The sequence below is a fragment of the Semicossyphus pulcher genome, unplaced genomic scaffold (genome assembly GCF_022749685.1).
Source record: "Semicossyphus pulcher isolate SPU_LCO1_2020_fin unplaced genomic scaffold, fSemPul1.0.p SCAF_7, whole genome shotgun sequence".
NCBI lineage: Eukaryota > Metazoa > Chordata > Actinopteri > Labriformes > Labridae > Semicossyphus > Semicossyphus pulcher.
The window spans coordinates 4522058-4547312 of NW_027211748.1; the positions used below are offsets into that span (position 1 = coordinate 4522058).

The 25255-nt window shown below is 41.1% G+C and overlaps 1 protein-coding gene across 1 annotated transcript in view; it reads left to right on the forward strand.

Annotated features, from left to right (window-relative positions):
- Positions 1 to 25255, forward strand: part of atp1a2a (ATPase Na+/K+ transporting subunit alpha 2a) — a 53786-nt gene that overhangs the window by 16645 nt on the left and 11886 nt on the right. The window contains exons 9-17 of the mRNA XM_069683982.1: positions 1056 to 1254; positions 2286 to 2395; positions 5772 to 5906; positions 9490 to 9569; positions 11737 to 11846; positions 14694 to 14869; positions 18562 to 18698; positions 22665 to 22815; positions 23545 to 23713. Of these exons, the coding sequence (XP_069540083.1) occupies positions 1056 to 1254; positions 2286 to 2395; positions 5772 to 5906; positions 9490 to 9569; positions 11737 to 11846; positions 14694 to 14869; positions 18562 to 18698; positions 22665 to 22815; positions 23545 to 23713 (1267 nt within the window). The remainder of the gene's footprint in view (positions 1 to 1055; positions 1255 to 2285; positions 2396 to 5771; positions 5907 to 9489; positions 9570 to 11736; positions 11847 to 14693; positions 14870 to 18561; positions 18699 to 22664; positions 22816 to 23544; positions 23714 to 25255) is intronic.

Consider the following 25255-nt stretch of genomic DNA (forward strand, 5'->3'; position numbering starts at 1 on the left):
AATATTCATGCTTCTTTTGGCTCTTTGGCTGCCAGATGTAGAACTTCACCAGCTAACTGCTAGCTTTGTTTGTGTGCTGCTTGTTGCTTTGCAGGTAGCTGACAAGGATTCATGAGCTTGTTTTCTTGAGTTTTTGGGCCTTAAATCCAAAATAATGAGCTCAAAGAGGTTTCGAGGTCTGCAGAGCGTGAGGGGAAATGCTTTTTTTGTTGCCTTGTGCATCTGTTTCCTCATCATAAGCAATAATTTGATCCTTTGTTACCATACAAAGTATTGATTATTGCAGCTTTAAACAAGCCAGTTCTGCAGCCACTGACTTTGTGCCTGCTGGCTCACTGTCATGGTTTACTGGCACACCTAAATGGAACGGAGCCATTGTCAATGTTATTAGTTACACCTGTGCTTCACCTAACTCTAATTTACCCTCGGTGAGTGTTAGCTTTATCGCTAATGATGCTACAGAACGCAGCTAAGCAGGTGATTTATTACTCACTGCTGAAGTTGCTCGGATGTGGAAGCACTGCTAACTTTTTCTGCAACAATAAACAAAGCGTGAGCTGAGGAGTATGCCAGTTGGCATTTGAAATGCCATCAGTCGACATTTCACTGGTCCCAGAAAAAGAATTCACTTCCACTGACTGGTTTATTTAGTTGCCCTGCCTTTAAACACACCATGAGTAGTGTGTGGGAATCTGTGTTTGTGCAGCATGTGATGTGTGAGTCATACAGTCAGTGTGAAATAATGTGTGTCCATGTGTCTTTTACAACATATCCAATGTGTCCATTCATCATATTTTTATGTTGCTGTGCACCTGCTGTTAACCAGCCAACTAAATACACACACACATGCACACAAACCAACACACTCGAACGCTTAAGGCATCTGGACCACGCATGGTTTCACATGCACAAACACTTGAACGCACCGGTGCGCACACATGCTCTCTCCTCTCGTCGACTAACAATCATCCATCCTCGCCTCTCCTCCTCCCTCCCTCCCTTATCCTCTTCTCTCCCTCCTTCACTCCCCCTCTCACCTCCCACCGTGCTCCCAGGTGTGTCTGACTCTCACTGCCAAGCGGATGGCCAAGAAGAACTGCCTGGTGAAGAACCTGGAGGCCGTGGAGACTCTCGGCTCCACCTCCACCATCTGCTCCGACAAGACGGGCACGCTGACCCAGAACCGCATGACCGTGGCCCACATGTGGTTCGACAACCAGATCCATGAGGCTGACACCACCGAGGACCAGACTGGTGAGACAGAGAGAGGGAGGGATAGATGAAAAGAAAAGGGAGGAAGAAGGGAAAGAAAGATGACGAGAGCGAAAGATAGAAAGGGGAGATAGAGAGAGTGTGGGAACGCAGGAGGGGGAGCGTGACCACCTGCTGAAATTCATCTGCCCAATGTTCACGCCGCCAACCGACATTGCTGTTCACACTAGCGCTCGGATTAATTGAGCAGCGGTATGCGGTGGGCGGAACAACCCTGAGCTACAAACATGTCTTTTCCCAGAGTTCCCCAGCAAGAGTGCCGCTGCAGAACCAATCAGATCCGTTTGTCGTACCAGACAGATACAAATGGAGCCAAATTTCAAAGAAGCTGTTAGCAATAATCAAAAGGTTTGAAAGACGAAATAACAGGTGTTCTGTGCATACCAATGAGTATTGAGTCAGACGATTGTGCAATCATACAATGCCAGCAGTGCCGAAAAAGGCTGTACAGCTGTAAGAGTGCAAGTGCTAGAGAAAACACAGAGTATTCATTTTTCGGGCTGACAGACTATTTTTGCAGTTGTTGCAGGTTTTGTGAGCTTTTTGCACCTTGCTTTGTCTCGTTCAACAGCTCCAGCCACAGTTTGCCGCTGTGTACTCTGTGTTTCCTGCTTCCCTATTCTGTTTTCACAATAACAGGGACAGTGACCACTCTAGAGAGCGTAGGATAAAAATGAAAAATGAATGCAGGCGACAGCAGAAAGACTGAGGGTCATTTTCAGTTCGATTAGGTGAGACGGATGAAATTTTGATGCAGGAAACGTCCAAACAGCTTTTATTTTCCCAGACATTCTCGTTAAAAATGGATGTTATTTTTTAAGACTGGGGAGCTGAAAAATCACTTTTGTCAAGGAAAAAATGCGATTGCTCAACTTAACTGACCCCATGTTGTTTAGCTACAACATCCAGCGCTACTCTGTGAACCGAGAGTTAAGTCAAAGGCATAAATAGTGCATGAGCCCGGCTTTAAAATAAAAAAAAGTCTAACACTTCTCCCTCTGCTATTCTCCCAGGTTTGGGTTTTGACAAGAGCTCTGCTACTTGGGCTTCTCTGTCTCGAGTGGCCGGCCTGTGCAACAGAGCTGATTTCAAAGCTGGACAGGAGAGCTTCCCCATCGTGATGGTATGAACCTACACCTCACACACACACACACACACACACAGTACAGCGGCAACATCCTTTCCGAAGTGACGCTCCGATGCTTCAGTCTCATGAATTATCTCGACTCTCTTAGGCAGTGGAGTATAGCAGGTTTAGTTTAATCCAAGGACGTTATGAGCAGGCCGTTTTACATTAGGATCAAATAATGCATGCACATTATTCATAAGACATGATTCTGCCTACATGGTTCGCCAGCAGGGTGAAGTTAACAGCATCAGGGCAGTGTCAGTTGAGCTGTCACTCAAGAAAAAAGCAGTGGTGGAGGAAGACTTCTGCTTGTATAAATAAGTGAAGCAGCCACATATAAATGTAAAAATACTCCATTATAAGGAAGACGATGATGATGGTGTTTAATTGTACTGTATCATTCTTCTAAGTCCAACAGAGCTGATTCCACAACTATCCAAAAATGATCTGAAACACAGAGGAGTAAAAAGTTGTTGATCAAACTACTATATATATAATAATGTGGACCTGACCCTTACTGTGATTCAATGTGCACTTTTTAGAGAATTATATTACTATTATTAATGTGAGGACCCTTTAATGTTGTCAATGGTCTAAATTAAGCTAACTTTAGCTGGAGGAATTTTTCACAACAAAACTCAAGCAAAAGTAGCAATCTGACCATGTTACTCCATTACAGTATTCTTACTCAAAAGTACAAACATCCATTCTCAAGATTCAGAATGTTTACTGTCACTCCGGTACAAGTGTTTGAAATTCTTATCCTGGGAGACTTCATTTAGAAAGGCTAGATATTAAATATTTAATATTACAGACATAAAATATAATAACAAATAATAAAGAATAGCAGTAATGAAACAATGATAATAATAAGGATATTTGAGAAATATTTATAATAAGACAAATTATGTTCATGTAAGGCAGAGGAGAAATATACATTCACCAGTGAGTATTGAAGTTTTTTCTGTTCGGGGGGGCTGCAGCCTTTCCCGACTGTCACTGAGTGTGAGGTGGGGGACAGCCCGGACTGATCACCAGTCAGTTGCAGGGCTGACAGACACTTATGTTCACAGTCACACCTCCGGACAATTTCAAAGTCATCAATGAACCTAAAGAACATGTCTATGGGCCCACGCGTGCACGCGACGAAATTGAAAGTATTCTGTTAATTGCCAATTGACAAGATTCATCCGGAAAAAAAATTTAGTGAATATAAATGTTTGATATTTCCCTGTGAGATGTAGTGTAGTGCATGTATGAAAGGTTTAGTTTAAAACGTTTTGAATCGAAGCATTCAGCATCGATAACGGTCACATTCATGTTGCCGGCAGTGTTTCCTTCTGAAATGTTGTTAAGTTTAAGTGCAGTATAAAGCAGCAGAACATGGACGCACTGCAGGAAAGGAAGGAACTTGTTGAGTAAATATTCTTCCCTGTGACCCGCGGAGCCTCACCCCCATGGCACCCACAGGGAAAGAAACAACCCATAAAAATAATTTGTCAATACCTCTTGACACTCGCACTGTCTCACACGCTTAGTCTCCCTGTCACACATAAACACACACATGCTGAGGATAATCCAATGCACCCCTGGAAATGCCTCCCCCACACTGCTACACAAACACACACACTGCTGGGTTGGTAAGTCAATAATATCCCAGTGTTCTACAAACCGCCGCTCTGCAACCTGTGCTACACTGACCCGAAGAAATTCTCTGTGTGGTTCTCAGCGACAGGGATTACAACTCCTTGACTCCGGTGAGAGCAGTTCCCACCTCTGCTGCCTCTCCGCCCCTCGAGCTGCTCGGGCTTCCTCCCTGCATTAAGTAACAGCCGTATCTCCTGACAGCACTCAGACACAGCAGTCGAGGCCCCGGCTCCTCTACCATTACACAAACAAGTCCCCATCTGCAGCGGGAAAACAGAGAAATGGAATTTCCTTGGTCTATTTATTCATTCATGAAAAGGCACAAACAAGGACAAATCTTGCGGAGCGCGTGTCCTTGTTTTGCGGCTGTTCATGAATGAATAAACAGGAACAAAGAGAAATATCTTGTCTTGGTTCGGCCCCCGTTGGTATATTTGGCGTTAGGTCAATCGGTTCGGTGTGATTTTAATGAATTGGCTCCAAGACCGGGAGGAACTGCAGAGATCATTATGGGATTTTTATCAAGGGGAGATTTTACAGGTTATCAAAGGAGCATTTCCTCCTGAATGATTCAAGTGTGGAACAAGCAACTCGTCACACAGACTGAATCAGATAAACCTGCAAAGACCACAAAAACAAATATGGAGCCTTGTGCATTTAAACAGAAGATAATTCAATTCTCAGCTTTAAACAAAGGCCCCGTACCATTTGTGTCCCTGTGTGTCAGTGTGTGGACGTGCAAATATTCCACACATGCTCAAATCAAGGACGTCGTCTTCATGCAAAAATGTATAAATGCGTAGGAATTTTGATACGTCATGATCGATCGTCTAAAACTAGAGATTCTATTTATTACTCGGCGATAAAAGCACCCGTCGTTCCATGAAAAAAAGTGTCATTATAACATTTCTGCACTCCACTGTGAATAAACAAACACTACTACTGCCAAATCAAATATTCTCATTGAGGTCTTTTATTTGCGGAAATTGACGACTTGACGACGAAAACCAAAAGACCTCGAATAATGCAAAGAAAACAAGTTTTAACTCAGGAAGAGTTCACAGATCAATATGTGGTGAATAACCTGGTTTTTAATTACAGCTTTCATGCGTCTTGGAAGACTTTCACATCGCTGTTGGGTGACGCAGCTCGGCTTTGTTCGATGGCTCGTAAACATCCGTCTTCCTCTTGATCACATTCAGGAGGTTTTCAATGGGGTTCAGATCTGGATTGGGCCGACCGTGACATATAGAGATAGATGCTGATTCAAAGAACGTTTAGAGTGGGCTCTTAATATTTTCCGGAGCTGTATATTCTTAACATAATGTGAACTCCTCATATCCAGACCCTTTTACATCAATATTCTTAAAAAATGCCCTTAAGAGACATTAAAAATCTACTAATCAGCTTTTTTCTGCTTTTTTTAAGCAAATTATTCTGCATCCCCAAACCCGAAGCGAAAACCATGTTCTGCAGTGTCATTACTTTTACATTAATCTTTACATAACTTTAAAAAACAATGTTGTGACCAAAGTACAAGTGCTGGTGATGCAGGTGATCCTCGGAGAACGGAGGTAAAGAGGTAAAGAAAGACCTCTCAGGTGAAGCTTTAATCAGTCGGAGCTTCCTTCCAGCACAGGCGATGAGAAACACAACACTCCTTCCTTAATATGCATACGTGAGCGAGAGTGCTAATGTGCGGCTGTGTGTGTGTTTTCCCCAGAGGGAGACGGCGGGGGATGCATCAGAGTCGGCTCTGTTGAAATGCATCGAGCTGTGCTGTGGGAACGTTCGTGGCATGAGAGCCAGGAACCCCAAAGTGGCAGAGATCCCTTTCAACTCCACCAACAAGTACCAGGTACACTGCATGGGACCGCAGTGTTCATGGCTTTGTGCTGGAAGGGCTGCTGATGCAAGTCTTCTATGAAACACCTTTTAAGTCGTTTTTATCATCAAACGTTTGTTTTTATTGCTAACAACAACTTTTTAATTGTGTTTACCTTCTTAAACTTCTTTTGTATTAAAGGGAGAATGAGTGAGAGAATGAGGATTTGTCAGTTGCAGTGTGCCCCTCCTCCCCGACTCAATGAGCCAAGGGAGAGCAGGTAGAGAGAAAGAACGAATGACTGTATATAAAGATGGATGACGCGTCTCCATCTGATCCCATTGTACGCATTTGAAGCCAAAATAGCCGCTGTGACAGGCGCTGCCATCTTGCGATGGTGACGTCATTTGGAGTCAGAGCTGCGCAGTAGAGATCGATGGGTGTAGCTGCTGTAGCCACTTCCGCTAACCAAAACACACACTAAACTTACCAAAATAAACATCAAGGATCCCGCACACCGGCGTGTTTAACAGCAGAACAGCTTCTTGTGTCGGTCTGAGGTTAACGTTCACAGGTATGGAAACTTCAATGACTGTAGTGATTGTCTTAATTACGTCTCCTCTCAGGTTCTCTACTCTGCTCACCCAGAATAGATCGGCTGCAGGAGCCGTATTTGTCAACAGAGCTGTCAATCATCATTTTTACAGCATCAAATAACTAATTAAAAATAAACCAGAAAAATGAACACTTGGACGTAAATCAGCGTGATAAGAACTAACTATAATGACAGAAACCATGTTTGAGAAAAATGTATTTGACGTGTATTTAGATTTTATAGTTTGACTCATGTCCCATCTGTTAACATGAGGAGGCAGGCTTTGTGACCTATACTGCAGCCAGTCAGCAGGGGGCGACAGAGAGGGTTTGGCTTCCCGTCATGTCGTCCATCTTTTTATACAGTCAATGAAAAGAAGCAGTCCCTCCAGGAAGTTGCATCTTCCAATTTCCCCTCAAACGTGAAGTCATGTACGTCACCAAACTCACTTCTCTGATGTTACAAATATTCATTTCTATTCACTTTAGTGTCATTCAGTTTGTTCACATTTTCTTTTGAGTCCTGATGCTGAAATCAACCGGAAGTGATGTCAGAAGACAAACAGCTCGCTCAGCCAGTAGACGGCTTTATTGGAGCGTTTGTCCCAGATGCTCACAGTGGACGTGTAATACGTTCAACAGAAAAAAATCATCCAAACTTTGCAACTTTTTTAGCTTCTGCACGATCAGGCACAGTGTAAAAAAAAAACTTTGTTTGAACTAAAATAAGGATGTGTCCGGGCTGCCTTCAAATTTTAACTTTAATTTAATTTGAGAAAATAAGTTAAGATACATTTGTATCGCCTCAAAACAAAAGAACTTTGCTTGTTAAATTAACTTATCATTTAGTTTACTCAACTTGTAATCACAATTTAGTTGTTTTGTCATCACAGTCTTTCAGATTCACTTGTGGCCACACCAGGGTGCCAACAGGTAACCTTCTCGCTGTGAGGCGACGGCACTCGCCACTACACTATAGAGCCACTTCAAATTGAATCATTTTGTAAGTTGGAAAACTTTGCTTTTGTTGAGATGACATAAACACAAAATGTTCTCTTCACATCACAACATTTACACTGACTGCTGCTTAAACTGACAATGAATTCTAAGTTACTATGACTGCAACAATCATAGAAAATGCCCTTGAAACCCTGGAGGGACTGAAAAACAGAGGGAGCATGGTTAGCGAGAACAAGGCATTGAATCAGACAAATAAAACATTATTTTCAATGCAGGTACTTTCTAAAGCACAAGTCGATAGTATATCCATACCTCCGCAAAACCATGCCTGTGATGGATTCTGTATGAATCAAGTGGAAGCCATGCTTCGTCCCTCCTTAGCTCTATTTACAGATTCTACATAGTCAAATAGTCTACATCGGAGAATCTGTACGCAGGGACGTGGATTTCCGGGAAGACAAGTGTTCCAGTTTCCGTTTGAACTTCGATTGTAGTCCGAGTAATATTGACCAATCACGTATCAGCAGGCTGCGGCGTATGCAGGAAAAACAATCCATAAGGAGAGCAATTTTCTTGTAATTTTCTTGTAATCCCAACCTGCGCGCTGTAGTATGCTGCGGGCTGACACCACTAAGAAGCAGGCTGGTGAGACCTTTGCCAAAAATTTGACACGCAGAAAATGTCGTCTGAACGTTTCAAAATAATAAATTCCAGGCAGAAGCATCGTCTATGCAGATACAGACGTCACCACACGGTTCTAGTTCATCCCAGTTGATGCTTGAGGGATTATTTTTGACTGTTTTTATATTGCATTTTTTTGCCTTCAGTGTCCCTTTGTTGTCGCTCTTTAAACTGATTTTTCTAAAGCAAGCGTTTCCTAGACAGAAAACATTTCTTTTGACATACTTTGAGTGAATCATGCATATTCATTTTTAACCTTTCCATCAGGGGAAGGCGGCCTGAACACGACACCCTGCTTTACATTCACACTGCTGCACACGTTTATACCTGGATTCTGCCAAACACAACATTGTTAGGAAGCTGTTTCACTGTTACAGTGTATGTTATTTTTGATAGACGGGTAAATGTGCTTTACAAACTGGTTTGTTGTTGTTGCTGCAAAGAAGATTCTCTTGTTTGGAAAATCTTTTTCTTTTATTTCCTCACTTCACCAGGAGTCAATGACAGAACCTTCCTAGAGAGAGAGAGAGAGAGAGAGAGAGAACTAATTTTGTCATCCAGTTTTTGTTGACATCGACTAAATGTCGCACCCCTATTAGAGTATAGCCAGTAAGTACATTGTCACAATAGGCTCTTCTAAAGGGTCGTAGATTCTGTAGGAGTTGTCAGCGACACTTCAAAAATGAAAACTTAATATTGAACCAATAAATGGTGAACACATTGAGACATAACACCTTAGTGAAGGGCACCAAAGCAATTAATGCAGGGGGGAGTGTTTCTGATTTCCACACCCAGTCAATCCCATCCTGTCTGGAGAATTGGACCAGCCAATGAATAACCCAACAGTGATGCAGAAGCAAACAAAGGAGTTCCTGCATGTATTTTGTTGCACCTGTTCCCTGACTTAAATAGGAATGTCTGTGTGGAGGGTGGAGAAAAAAAAGCAATTTTGTTCTGGTTTTCTGAGATTAGATATGCTGTGACTCAGATACAAATTACCTTGGGTGGTATGTGTGCGCTCGTATGTTCGTGTGGGGGGATGGGGTAATGCCGAGGTGCAACACCACAGGAATACATGTGAGAGTATGTGTGAATGACTGCTGCTTCAACACAGGGGATACATATGACTTACAATGTGCACTCAGTCATGTTAGAGTCAAGGTTGGAGAAATATGACACCAGCAGCGGCCCAGAACATGATTGCTGGCTTTAATGTGGAATTCATTGCTGAGTGTTACGAAGGTGGAGGTCTGTCTTTAGCTTTTTGTGACTACAACAGAAAAAAAATGTAGACAAACAAGAAGCAGAAACTGTTTCAAAATCAATCCTTTCATGTTATGTCCTCACCGCTCTTCCTTACCTCCCCCCCTTTCTCTTCAAGCTGTCGGTCCATGAAGTGGAGGACAATCCCTCTGGACATATTCTGGTCATGAAGGGAGCGCCAGAGAGAATCCTGGACAGGTTGGTTAATCAATAATGAATCGATTATATGTCTCACAAGTGAGGCTGCACAACATGTTTTCTTGTTTTTCATTTAACTATTCATTTTCTTCCAGCAATATAATGAAAGAAAACCGACAGGCTCCTCAGAGGCTTCTGACATTCTATGCATTTGACTTTATAGAGAACAAATCCCATTAAAAGACTAAAACCAACTTCAGTATGAACACACACACTATAGTTTATTTTGAGTCGATCCCATATACGCCCTCCTGCTGCCGTTATTACTCACTAGAGCACCAAATGTGTTTAATTAATCTGCTGGTAAAAATAGTCCCCAACACATTCACAATGTACTGCTTTCAGAGAAACGTTTAGTGACACAGCTACAGAACCTGCTGCTTGGGAAAGTACTCGCCCTTTTTCTTTTAAACTCTTTATTATTGCATTTTGATGTTATTGGGAAAGGCTGAGTTGCTTAAATTGATAGTTCAGATTGTTTGAAGTGGGGTTGTATGAGGTTCTTATCAATAGTCAGTGTGCTACGTACAGTTAGCACGGCCTCTGTTAGGAGAAGCCGGCTGGAGTTCCTGCGCATGCAGCACGCCGTATCAGTTCAACAGTTTGGGTCAACGGTTTGTAGAAGAGACAACAAATACAAGAAAATACAATATTATGCAAACGACTAAGTGCCATTCACAGTGGGGACCAGAGGACATTGTTTTCCTTCACATACCTGCTCTGCATGCGTAGGTATATACTAATCCAGGGAAATACTGGAAGTTGACAAGCTGCCATTTCTGCGGTGGCGTCTCCCTACAACATCTGGCACGTTCTCATGCAAGCTGTCCTCAGAAGTGAACTATTTTCTACATTTAGCGTTACTTCCAGTGTAACTTTACTTCAGACAAAGATGTGAAGGTCACCAGGAAGAACCTGTGGAGTCATTGGCTGCTCTAACAGTTGAGAAAAACTTTGGAAAAAGAATTGCACAATACACAAGTCATTTAGAGACCCCTGTATGAGACCGGACGCTCTATATAGAATCACTGATTGTGCTAAGAAGTGAATTGAAAATATTTGTATTATTATTACAGTCATTTCGGCTCTCCCTAACCTGTAGATGCATTTTGTTGTTCATTTGCGATTATTAAAATGTTCTCGTACAACGTTCCTAGCTAGTTAGCATGATCAAGTAAGAGCTGCATGTAATCATTACAGAGCCGCTGCATTAGCAGAAAAACAGAAAATACATGCTGAATTGATATCTATAAAAAACATAAATATTATGCAACTAGTTTGTGATGATTAAATGCAGCTGTTAGTGATTAAGCTGACTAGCTGGTAGAATAACGTTATATTACACAGCACTTTATCACAAATATGTGGTGGATGGTTTCTCCGTTATGTAATCAGGCTGTTGTTGTAACCGATGTCTAATATGTAAAATCTGAATAATGTTAAGATCGCCTGATTAAGGTCCCTTCATTAGTAACGAGAGGCAGCTGTCTAACGTCTTTAATCCAACTAACTATGCTGCCCTCACAGTCAGCAGGCACGGAGTGACCACAGCAGTCATGGCGGCTCCACAAGATGCCAGTGCGCACAATTCGCTCACTGGATTAGTCTTTACAGGGCTGTTGTGCGGAGTAAGACATAGTGCCGAGGCAAAGGGCTGTCTGGCGGCGTCCTACAAGGAAGCTAACTTAAGCACTGCTGCAGATGGGGTCAAAAGTACCACATACTTTAGCCACTGAAAAGAGTCGTACATACAAACAAACATTACAGTTTAAGTGTACGCTGTATTTTAGTTTTTTGTCATCGCTTCACATTGACGTCAGACAGCCCTTTCCCTCTGCACTATGTCTTACTCCGCATAACGGCCCTTATATACCTACACATGCAGAATAGGTATGTGAAAACAATATCCTCGAGTCCCCACCGTGAACAGCACTCCGTCGTGTCCATAATATTTTATTTTATTTTAGTTGTTGTCTCTTCCACAAACTACTGACCCAGCTGATCCGATACCGTGCGCTGCATGTGTAGGAAGTACCACTGAAATTATTCTTGTTTGCTCTTATATCAAAAGGCACAAAAATGCTTCCTCTTAGACAACAGTTAAGGTATTTTATCTAACCCTAACAAATACCACTGATTGATTTTGCATTTAATGAATGTTTTACAGGTGTAGTACCATTATGATCCATGGCCAGGAGACTCCACTTGATGAAAGCTGGAGGGAGGCTTTCCAGAGTGCCTACATGGAGCTGGGAGGCCTGGGGGAGAGAGTGCTCGGTATGTTTCATGGCACCAGCTTATTATCAGCCTGTTTGGGAGTAGATAGCATGGAGGAGCAGTTGGACACAGCTCTCACCTTTTATAATCTCCTCTGTGAACAGGGTAGTTTAACCAAATGTCCACATAAAAGTGCTTTTATTGGACCTGTGTGCATAATAAAGAAGTTTTTTGCACTGTAGTCTTAATCAGAATTGCAGGAGACTTGAAGCTGGAAATACCATGGTTACACAAAATGTTGTTTATCGTGTGAAATTTGTACGTAATGGTACGGATTATGCGCTGGTAAATGAGTAATCATTTAACTCAGGTCAGACTTTGCTCTAAATTCTTTCATAATTTGTCCATAAAAAAACATTTCCCTTGTAAAATGCCATTGGCAGATTCTGGGGTGAAAAAAAAAAAATTATCTGAAGTTCAACTTTCAATATCTCTGAAGTATTCCGCTTTCAGACTCTTTAAATGTCATCATTTTGACAAGCAAGGAAAAAAGTTACCTGGCATCTTTTTAAAAGTGCCATAGGTAATAATTATGTGCTATCATCATTTTGTTAGAGTGGGTGTCACTTTTTTTAAGCAGTAAAATGTGAAAAAGCGCCAGGCTTTTTTTCTTTTTTTTTTGGAGTGAAGCTCCTGAAATCATGTAAATTATTAAGTCTCACTTTTGCCTTTGGGTGATGAGGATGATGTGTCGGGTGTTTCGTGACAAAGAGAGGTTTCTCTGCTTTTAGGCTTTCAGGCTTTTCCTCACAAGCATTTTGTTTTGCTTTGCTCCGTAGGGACTCAAAGAGATACATATTCCAAAGGCTGTGGATCATACATTAATAAAAGTGGTGGATCCGATCTGTATTTCAGACCTGCCGTGACAAAATCTACATCTAATATTAAAAATGATTTGCATGCAGACTGTAAGGTGAAGATCGTCGCAGACAGGAGACAATGCATTTTGTAAAGTTGTCTGAAAGCAGAGGTTCCTAAGCTTTTCAGACCATCTACCATTCTGAACCAGACCATTTTATGCCTTTTATAATGATAACATTGATATTAATATTGAAAATAACAAAGAATAATAATGAAGATGATGAAGACAACAGTGATGACTGCATTAAGGACAGGAAAGTAAAAGTAACAACAGAAAGAACAAAGAAGAAATGACAATAGTAACAGCAGTAGTAACAATATTGTTAATATTAACAACAACGATAATAATACAAATACTACCTATAACTACACTTGTAATGGTAACAATAATGATACAAATAATGGTACTATGCTACAACGGACGTCACATCATGTTACGTCTACCCACCTTTGAGAAAGTTCCAGCAGTTTTTTTCTAAAATGTTTAAAGGGGGGGTATGATGCTAATTTCATGCTTCATATTTCACCCTGTGATACCTGTGGAGTAGCTTAGCATAATTTACAGTTATAAAAACTAATTTGTCTCACCCTGGTGCCCTGTGCAGGCCCTCATACAGCCTCTGCCTGAAACGACTCAGTCAGCTCTGTCCCTTTAAGAAACCCCGCCCCTACAAGCTCACTTTCTTCTGATTGGCCACCTCTCCGAAGCCTCAACAGCGTGTAGAAAAAACTGTGTGAAACCTGTCGTTCACAGCAGCCTGACCTGAGACGCCTGGGGATTACTCCAACATACTTTTACCTACAGATCTGAAACTTCACCCACGTTTAGTCTGGACATCCATCATTGTAACATTATGTGTCTTAAAATGTGAAACAGCATAATACCCCCTCTTTAAATGATTAAAAACTAAATTTTACAAAATTGCAAAATACAAAAACATATTACATTTTGCTCGAATAAAACTCAATTTAGTTTAGTGTTAAGAGAAGGACTAGGGCTACTTGGTATGTAACTGTCCGGGCTTGCAGCAAGGCTCTTGCATACTTTGTAGCATAGTTTGGGAATCATTGTCTAAGAGAGCCTTAAGAACATCTCACATTAATCTCTATCTAAAGATTCTACATAGAAATGTAGGCAGGGATGTGGATTTACGAGACGGCAAGTTTTCTGATTTCTGTTTGTAGTATGCTTGTAGTCCGAGTAATATTCACCAATCACCTATATATGCAGGAAAAACAGTCAGCGTGGAGATCAAAAGCAGGCAGAACGTAATGACATTCTTGCTCCCATCAGTGGCTATCTGACGAAAATGTAGCTTCTTATTAATCTCTATAAACATACATCTGCATGCTAACAGCTAACAATCTGTTCTAGCTCTAAAATTCAACTTGAGACAAATTTCCATGACTCTGTGTTATGAAAGCCATTCAGCGTTTAGATTTCTCGACTTCCTCGAATGCATCAGAAATGATCGATCCGACCTCCGTTCAACAAACGAGACGGACGTGATCTGCATCATGATGTTGAAAATTTGGCAAAGGTAAGACCCGTTAATTAAAGTAAATCACATGAGAAACGGTTTCTTTTTCTGTAGAGGATGCAGCACGCGGAACCAGTACCGGAAACGGAAGTGGTTTATCGCTAACCGCTGGCTACAAGCCCAACATGTCCCCAGAGGCTACATCGTCGTCAGACTACAGCTGATGGGATCTGAGTTTGTCTCGTGTACACGTTACTTTGTAGCGTTTATATGTTACTTTGTAGCGTTTAAATGTTACTATAGCTTTAGAAAAATAACACAAGAGCATCCTTATTGATTATTGGATGTTTTGTCTCCTTTTTTTAGTGCCAGATAAATTATAAATTGATGTCAGAGCAACAAAGCAACACGGCTTCTTTTCTTTACAAAGGCAGCAGTATACTCTTAGACATTATATTTCAATCATTTTAGAAAAATCACCTCACTGATCCCTCTTCTCCTGCAGGCTTCTGCCAATTGAATCTGTCTTCATCCCAGTTCCCCCGAGGATTCACCTTCGACAGCGACGACACCAACTTCCCCACGGAGCAGCTCTGCTTCCTGGGTCTCATCTCCATGATTGATCCGCCGCGTGCCGCTGTGCCTGATGCAGTGGGTAAATGCCGCTCGGCTGGTATCAAGGTAATTGGTTCCACAGATTCAACCTTCATTGTAGTTCATGAAAAGCCTTTTCTGAGGGCTTCATGTATCAGGCGTTTTAGAGAAGGGATTTGCATGTTAAATGTCCTTTTCAAAGCCTGATTTAGGGGCCCTGATTGATGATAATCGCTGGATAAATGAAGTTCTGTTGCTCAAATGAAGCTGCTGATAATATATTTAATGTAAACACTCCGAGCATGATGAACAGTTTTGATGTTTATTCAGAGGCTGTATATGTATATCTCTCCAAGGTATTTCATTTTAAGGTCAGAAAACATCTTAAGAAAAGCAAAAATAGAATCTTTAAAGGAAGAAATAAAAGCAAAGGCACACGATTAAGGATAAACTCAGTATGTTTAAAAAAAAAGGTTCTTTCTTTTAATGCAGATTCAGTGCATTTCATACAAATTTTCATTAAGTGTTAATCAACTGCAAATAGACACAGAGCACATGTTTTCCCAGAAAAGTAATAAGCTGGGCCGCAGGAAGGTTAAACAACTTCCAGCAGAGATTTAAACGGATAATCAGTAGAATGAGTCGTTCTGTATTGGGGGAACTATTGCAAACATGGAGATGGGATTTTGCGCATTTAATTTCAGGTACAGTAGTTATCATGCTCCCTTTGATATTGAATTTTTGAAAGACATAGTGTAATTGGCTTAAGAACCAAAAAGAGTTTGATGTGAGCAGAGATATAATTATGGTTGAGGAGTTTATGCTAAAAGGCTGCAAAGCTGATTCAATGTCTGATAGAATGAGACTTTTATTATTGTACGTTTCAGTTGCAATATGTCAGTTTTGTTTTGACAGGACATTTTGGTTTGAACTCAAAATTGTGCCTTGTCTGTCTCGACACAGATCTGACAGGGGAACAGCTTCTATCTCATTAAACTTGTCGTACAGAATGTGGGCAGGTGTTACTCTTTTCATAATTAGCTTTGCACCTGCGTGTGTTGCTTGTATGATTTTAACCCTGGAAATCTTATCACTAGATTATATGTTTTTTTCAAGAGAGCTTCTGACTGGATAAGACCTGTAGGAGGAAATTATGAGACACAGATCAGCTGTTTTCCTTCATTTTAAGCTGCTGTGAGGAACTTTCTGTTTGGGTTGATTTTGGCGCCCTCTGTGGACAAAGCTGTATCTCTTATCTCTTCGCTTTTTTTGTCCTGTACATGCTTATGTGGTGTTTCTTAACAAAAAATCTCACCCTGCTTTCTCTAACAGTCATATGTATCACTCACTTTAAATTTCTGCCCTGGAAAATGTAAACAAAAGCAGCATGCAGGTAATGGCTTTGTCTGACATCTACCCCCCTGCCAGCAGTTTCAGGTATCAAAAATAACTATACAGAAATAATCAATCTTGTTGCTGATGATCTGGTTTGATTTTGTAGGTCATATAGATTCATCAGAATTAATTTCAGTCTGTTTCATAACCATTGAAAAACTCCGCACAGGAGCTTTAAGGAATAGGGACTTAGAGCAGCATCAGCTGAGGGATGGCTACAACGCCTGTGAAACATTCCAGTGGGTTGCCGTAGTGACAGAAATCTAATGTCACTAAGCAACGATTTGCTCCTGACTGCAGCTGGCAACTGATGACATGTCTATAACAAACAGGAAAAACAGTCAAATCAGCGGTTATCTTTAACAAATATCCTAATAATTCATTCAAAAGAGACAAATGACAAATGTCAAATACGATAAAAAACGTATAATGACCTGCTTACACTCTGACATTGTACTATGGCAAACCAGGCAAATTAGACAGCTGGGCTACAACAACAGGAAGTGCGCAAAGTGGAACTTTTTTTTCTCCGAATGCTGTAGCTGTCCCTTTAACCGTATCAGTTTAAGTCGCTACTATCACACGAGAGGCAGTGATGTTGTACTGAACATCCTCACGGCTGTAATTCGGTTGCAGATATGTGATGTGATAATATTCAGTACATCACAACCTCGAGAGTGATATTGCTTTTACACAACAGTTATACAAGCAACAATTAGTAGTAAAAATCAACAACAGATAATTTTTGATCCACAAACTCAACTAGTTCCACAACTTCATTGAAACTGGTCGTTTGTTGCCAAGCAACCCAAAGATTCTCCTGCACTCTGTGTCTCCAGGTTACCACAGATAAGCTGTTTTTTATCATGTACATTTATCTGTTTGTTTTAATTTATCATCAACCAGTGAAATCAGAGTCTGCTGTGTGATTACCAGCCTGATCAATGTAGACACACACGGTCTGCTGTTGTTAACAGCATTCAGAACACCTGGCTGAAGCGGAGTGATACACAGAGTGAAAAGTCCCAATGATGTTGTTCTCTATATCGGCACTCATGGAACATCTCTTATCCAATCAGATTATTTGGTCATAATAACTGTAATATAATATAGTACATTGTAATTATTTACACCTAAACTCTAAACAAGGATTAGTCCTGGTTGATGTGTCTGTTATAATTGATTGTTATGCAGATGGTATAAGTCTACTAGCTCTGGAAAGATCTCTCAACATGCGTCAGCTATGTAACTTTGCTGAAGGTGAACTTTCTGATTGAGCTGAAAGAACACAATTCTGTATGTACACATTTATACATCCCTACAAATCCAGTGTACTTCCTCGTAGGAAACAGGAGCACATGACTCACATTACTTTTATATAGATGGAGCTCTGATGTTTCAGTGAAAAGAGCGTCCTTTGTCCAAAGGCTTTAGTGCAATACTTACTGCGCTGTCTTCAGAATCGGAAATACTTTATTAATCCCCGGGGGGAGATTTGGGAGATGCACCTTCATTCAGCCTGTGTCCTGCTGTAGATCATGGCAGTGTTGTAAATTACAAGAATGCACTCTATGTGACTTACTTAACTTGTCCTGTCATACAATGGTAAGATGCAATATTACAGACATTCAAAATGAGTTATTCCTTGAGGTTTGTGAGGACGAAGTTATGGTGTAAATTTACATTAAACTATAGGCTCATAGTGCATAGTGCTAGTGCAATTCTGAACCTGCAGACAGTATCAACAGTGTCTGAATGTGTAAGTTAGGGACATTTGACATGTAGTGTAAAGTGCCTTAGGATTAGCAAGCAGCCATATAGATACAGACCATTGACCACAGCCTATCCAAAATAACAGAAATCCTTCTTTCTCTCTTAGTTAAGGTTTATTACTTTACATTTGTCAACAGAAGTAAAAAATGTCATATTTATTAGTATGCCAGACATGGACAGATTGTGTCTGATTTGGAGAAGCTAAGAAATCAAATCTGTTTCCTGCTGTTTCTTTTGTTTGGATGGTTGCAGAAAAACATTGCAGCTTGCAAGTCACACTAAAACTAAGCTCTAAACACTGACACTAGTATAACTGTGGATGGGGAATGAAACTACGCTTCTCATTTGTCACAATCCCACTATTTCACCCATGGGAATACACCAAACAAGATTTGTGTTCGAGTTCAGAGCCAGATTTTAACCCTCAACCCCTAATCGCAGCGTTCTTCCCCAGTGTAACTACACAGCACATTCGGATGACTTATAGACCCTAAAGGGCCATTTTGCACTGTAGCTCCAGCATGCTTTGACACATGACACACAGATAAGAAACAGCCAGGTTTATTGTGTAAATGCGTTTTGATTTATGGGACACTTCTGTGTGCGGTCAGGTGATCATGGTGACCGGGGACCACCCAATCACAGCCAAGGCCATAGCTAAAGGTGTGGGCATCATCTCTGAGGGGAACGAGACAGTGGAGGACATCGCTGAGAGACTGAACATCCCTCTGAGCCAAGTTAACCCCAGGTGTGTGTGTGTGTGTGTGTGTGTGTGTGTGTGTGTGTGTGTGCATGCACATTCATATATATATGCTTCAATAAGAGTTCAAGATTTTAGGAACTTTATGCAGACGTGAATGTTTGGCTCTCTTTGGCGGCACCTATGGCGTTAAACGGTAATTCAGACAGTGTTGCATGTGTGACGTCCACGGTTGGCTCCGGTTGTAACTCTTGATTTTCCTGGCTGACGGTCTCTTTCCTTTTCAGACTGTTTGCTTCATCTGAGCGTCGAGTTTGTTTCTTTTTCTTTGGATTTTCACTTATTGTTGAAGTTGTATCTGTAGTCATCCATCTTTTCTTTGTTTGTTCAGCCATAGTAGATTACTGTTTACTCGCAACTCTTGCAGAGAGCGGAAAACCAGCCGCTTAGCTCCGCCCACCCTCTCTGGCAGACCAACCACTGCTGGGTGATGGAAAACGTGTCACTAACTGGGCGCTGCTGGTGATTTTCTTCCATGAAAGTCTCACCAGACACCCAGTCTGTAATACAGCAGATGCAAAGGCTTTCATCAGTGGGCCATAGGCTCAATCACCATTGTGTTACCTCATTCAGCCATAGATAGAGACTTAACAGACATTTATTTACATGAAAATCACATTATTACTTTAAGTTCTGTGCAGATTCGATCACATATAGGATTACTAAGTCATACGGTACGTTCTCAGGTCACACAAGTGCATATCTGAAAAGAGAAAGTTGTAGTCGTGAAAAATGTAAGTTAAAGATAATGTTATATATATATCTGTAACCCTGAAATCCCTTTGAGACGAGTCTGAACAGCAACATGAGGACAGCTGCAGAGTCCAAACAACAATCTTGGAGACAGAGAAATGACCCTCAGCTGCCTGTAAGCTGTGCATAGTGGAAGGAATGAAAACAGGGGGAAGCAGCAAGTCCAGCTCCAATAAGCATGTCATCAAACCCACCATCAACCCCACCATCAACCCATTATATCAGATTTGGATCAATTCTATATTGTCATTTATGTAGGAAATGGCAACTTAAACAAATTATAAACGAACAACAACAAGCTGATTAACGTTGCCCAGGCTTTAAAGCAGTTCTAGCTGAGTGCACAAAACTCCTCCCAGAGTGTTTCTTTTACAGATTGTCTGTATTTGCAGCCACAGGGGAGGAGGGAGAAGCACTAGTTAAGGGATCAAGGATCAACGAGATCTTTATTATCCCCAAGGGGCAATTTGTTTTACAGCCAGCAGTACCACGCAGCCATCACACGAACAATAGAGGGAAATAATAAGAACAAAATACACGGGGGGTGGCAGAGGCCGTGTGATCTGGTCAGTGCTCTGCGTGATGGCAAAGTCAATGAGGGCTGGCAGGTTGGGAGAGGGAAGACTGATTAGTTGAGAAGAAATGTTTGTGATTTTCCATTATCACATAAAAAGGAAGAAATATAATGAAAAGCAACAGAGGGAGGGACTAACATGCTGTAGATGACAGGTGCAGAAAGTAGACTGAATGAACAATAATAAGTCACTGTATGAAACATTAGAATGACAGTCTAAAATGGAAACATCTTGACACCAGGATTCTGCCTAGAAATACAGCCCCTAAAACCACAAACCATCATTTTCACACCATTTTTATTGCAGGTATTTGTGCCAGACAAAGATACTGTCTTCAGTCCGTAGAGTGGCAAGGAAGTCATTGTTGCACTATAGCACTAACTTTGACTTGGGCTTCCTGCGATTGGGAAGCAGTGGTGGGCTGTATTAGAGGACTACATTGGGATTGGGACCCGGCGAGTCCCACAGGACCCAAATCTCACGGGAGTGGGTGGTTTAAACTTTGCTGTGGGCAAAGCGGGCAGTGAAAAATAAACAGCGGGTTTTTTACAGGATAAAAGTTGTAGAAATGAGTCCCTTTATGTGTGTTAATGATCACACTGTCTTGAAATAACCTTGTTCATTAACAATAAACACCAAGTGAACAGATTGTTCACAAGTCCTCTTTGCCTAGATGACTGTGAACTACTGAACTGAACTAAACTGGCGTTGCCATGGATACACATATAAGTACGACAATCATTTAGCAAAATTATATATAAGTGTTGATATAATTTGAAACTTTAACTTTAAGTTAATTGGTTCTTTGGTTGCATGTAATGGTGCAATATTTTTGATAAATCAAACTGTTATGTTTAAAAGCAAAGGAGGAGAACAGAATTTCGTTGTGTCATTACCGACAGGTTTGCACATTGCGCCTCTCTTTATAAATAACAATAACATTTATTCCCTGCGGGACGGGAGAAATCAAAATCAATCAAGCAGTATCGTGCGGGCGGGAATGGTCAGAATTTTTGCGGATGCCGACGGGAGTGGAAAACTTAAGCTGTGTTTGAAATGTCATTCTCTTCCAGCAGTACATACTGATTTGGCCAAAATGTAGTCTGCAGTATGCAAACTAAAGCAAAATGTGCAGTTATATACCCGGATGTTATACTGATGCGGAGAAAATCTCCAGTATGCATTGGACCAGTCTACCTCGCTTACTGTATCCCACAATGCTGGAACGCTGGAACGTCACAACAGCAGATGAAATGACGGACAGCAGCAGCATTCCAGCAGAAGGGGGCGCTACAGCTAAAGAAGCGGTGGTTATTGTTTACTTCCACCCGACGTAGCATACTGCAAAATGAATTTGAAAAGCTCCTCCATACATACTTCTGCTGAACGCAGTATGCAGTATATAGTACGTAGTATATAGTATGTAGTATGCAGTATATAGTACGCAGTATATAGTATGTATTATATAGTATGTAGTATGAAGTATGTAGTATATAGCATATAGTATATAGTATGTAGTATGTAGTACATAGTATGTAGTATGTAGTATATAGTATGTAGTATGTAGTATGTAGTACAAAGTATGTAGTATATAATATGTAGTATGTAGTATATAGTATATAGTATGTAGTATGTAGTATATAATATGTAGTACATAGTATGCAGTTTATAATATGTAGTATGTAGTATATAGTATATAGTATGTAGTATGTAGTATGTAGTATGTAGTCTATAGTATATAGTATGTAGTATGTAGTACATAGTATGCAGTTTATAATATGTAGTATGTAGTATATAGTATATAGTATGTAGTATGTAGTATGTAGTATGTAGTCTATAGTATATAATATGTAGTATGTAGTATATAGTATATAGTATGTAGTATGTAGTATATAATATGTAGTACATAGTATGCAGTTTATAATATGTAGTATGTAGTATATAGTATATAGTATATAGTATATAGTATGTAGTATGTAGTATGTAGTCTATAGTATATAGTATGTAGTATGTAGTAAGTAGTATGTAGTATATAGTATGCAGTATATAGTACGGCATTTCAAACACAGCCACACATTGTGGGAGTGGGCAGTAATGGTCAGAAATCCAACGGGAGCGGGATTCAGAAAACAGTCCCGCACAGGGCTCTAGGTCATATTGCATTTTCAATGGAAAGGGTTAGGGAAATAACATCTTCAGCACTAATCCATGCATTTATACAGGATTTATCATTTTAACGTCTATATGATCTAATCTTACAGATTAAAAGCTAAAAAGTACACATTAGTGAGCTATACAGGCTCCTTTCTTTATGCTAAGCTAAACTCACCGGCAGTTTGCTCCAGTTTATTTTCAGCAGACAGACCTGAGAGTTTTATTGATCTTCTCACCAAAACTGCGGAGAAAAAAAAGGGAATAAGCATATTTCCCAAAATGTCAAACAGTTTCACAGAAAGCATGAAAAAGTGAATGTTTCCTGCCAATGAAGTGTGTGTGTGTGAAGGAAACAGAAAGACAAACCAGAGGAGAAAGCAAGAAAATGTCAACACTCCCCTCTGCATATAATTGCCCAAGGTATCGCTGACTCCTTACTGTGTTTGTGCGCGGATGTGTGTGTGTTTCCCAGAGATGCCAAGGCCTGCGTGGTGCACGGCTCGGACCTAAAGGACATGAGCGCCGAGTACCTGGACGACCTGCTGAGGAACCACACTGAGATAGTGTTCGCTCGCACCTCCCCGCAGCAGAAGCTCATCATAGTGGAGGGCTGCCAGCGACAGGTCAATGGCCACCATTGTGTGTGTGAGAGTGTGTAAATGTGTGTGTGGGCCTTTCAGAGAGAATACAACTGAATATAAATGTGTGTGTTTATATGGTTGAAGGTAAGCATGTGTGTGTTTGTGATAAAGTCTGGAAGAATGCCTGAATGGGTCTGTTTATGTCTAAGTGTGGAGGTATGGTTGAATGCAGGTGTGTGTATGCATGTGTGTGTGTTTGTGCCATTTAAGGCTGAATACTGTTTACTATGTGTGTGACTGTGTGTGTGTATTTTAGCCGTTTGTCAGTGCAGGTGGTTGAATGGATGAATACAGGGTTTGTGTGTATGTGTGCATGAAATCGAGGTCCATTTGCCAGAGTTTGGTTGAATACAAATGTGTGTCTGAACAGTATATATTTTAACTGTATATTAAACTCTATATATTTATCCTTTAAAGCATGTGCTCAGCGTTTTCTGTATAAAATGCTGAAAATAAATGTGTGCATTGACTTGCACACATTGCGTTATATTGAGGTCATGCTACAATTCACCCCGACTCACTGACTCTCCCTCCGTGTGACTGAATGATTGCAACTCAATTCCATTTTTCATTTAATCTCCCCAGAGCTGCTTTGAAAAGACATTATTAAGACAGAAGGGGGAGGAGGGAGAGGAGAGAGAAAAGCTTAAATCGTGGTACTTATCTTTCCCTTTTTGACACTTTTTGTTCGCCGCTTCCTTGTGGGTGCAGGGGGCGATCGTGGCTGTGACGGGTGACGGCGTGAACGACTCTCCGGCCCTGAAGAAAGCCGACATCGGTGTTGCCATGGGGATTGCGGGCTCTGATGTGTCCAAGCAGGCGGCTGACATGATCCTGCTGGACGACAACTTTGCCTCCATCGTCACCGGGGTAGAGGAGGGTGAGTGTGGGGGGAATGACTCAGAGACAAAAAGAAGCAAATGGTAAAAAGAGAGGGGGGGGGGGGGGGTAAAGATAAAGGAAAAAGCGAGACAGAGAAACAAAGAAGATTTAAAAGCTTTAATATTTAAAACATTCTGCCAGCAAACTCCTTTGTGATGCACCAATAGACACACGAGATTATTTCTGAACAAGTTATAATAAAAAATGTGACATGACTTTTATTGTGGGTGATTTCACACAGTATTAAACAGAGCTGTAGACTTGAGACTTGGACTAGAGTCAGACTTCAGTCACAAAAATTAGGACATCACTATGTTAAAGCAGTTTTCTGAAAAAGGCAAAAGAAACGGCACAAATACAGCCCTGCTGCTGCCGCTCTTCCTCTCTGTGAGCCCGTCCCACCAGGCGAGCACACAGACAAGGGAAAATGCTTCATAAGCACATGCTGAGGCATACTGCTGTCATGTTAAATCTCCCTTCACAACCTAACCAACCACTTTAATACATTTAGATATAACAGGGAAATGAAGTTAGCAGCTAACCTGCCCAGGAGAGGCTGAAACACGTCACTGATATCGACTCTGTAGTTTCGTTTATTGACAAACTCTCTTTTTAAGAAGTTTGTCCTCCAATTTTAGGTTCCTTTGCAGCATCAACAGATTTTGCCAATGCTGCAAAAGCAACATTTTCTGCAGGATTTCTTATCATTAAATCAGGCTTCCAAAATCATCACTCGAATGGGAATTTGTTGAACACATCCAACAGGAACGTCTCTTTTTAAAACGACCTTTGATTGGCAAGTCTCCCATCATGGACTCGATTTTCTAAAGCCTGTGAACAGAGCCAAGAGAAAGTGCAGAAGTCCAGCTTTCTCTGACACCACTTGAATTACCAATTGAAAATAGTTTTTATAAAGTTTTACAAAAGATTCGATTTAACTTGAGCCACTTAACCCACTTAATTCTTAAAGGGGGGGTATTATGCTACTTTCAAGCTTCATATTTCACTCTGTGATACCTGTGGAGTAGCTTAGCATCACTTACAGTTATAAAAAAACTCCTCATTTTTCTCCCACTGGTGCTCTGTGCAGGCCCTCATACAGCCTCTGCCTGAAACAACTCAGTCAGCTCTGTCTCTTTAAGAAATCGAGCCCCTACGAGCCCAATTTCTTCTGATTGGCCAGCTCTCCGAAGCCTGCTGAGGCCTCACTTTGCGTGGAGAAAAAACAGTGTGAAACCTGTCGTTCACAGCAGCCTGCAGACTGAGCTGAGCAGCCTGGGGATTACTCCAACATACTTTTACCTACAGATTTAAAACTTCACCCACATTTAGTGTGGACATCCAACATTGTAACATTATATATATGTGTTAAAATGTGACACAGTGTAATACCCCCCCTTTAAGTAACCAAAACAGCACGTCACTCCACTGTTCATATCTCTCCACTGGCTCCCAGTCGCCTCCCGCATCAAATTCAAACCCTGTTGCTCGCCTACAAAACAGCAACAAAAACGGCTCCTGCCTACCTGAACGCCCTCAG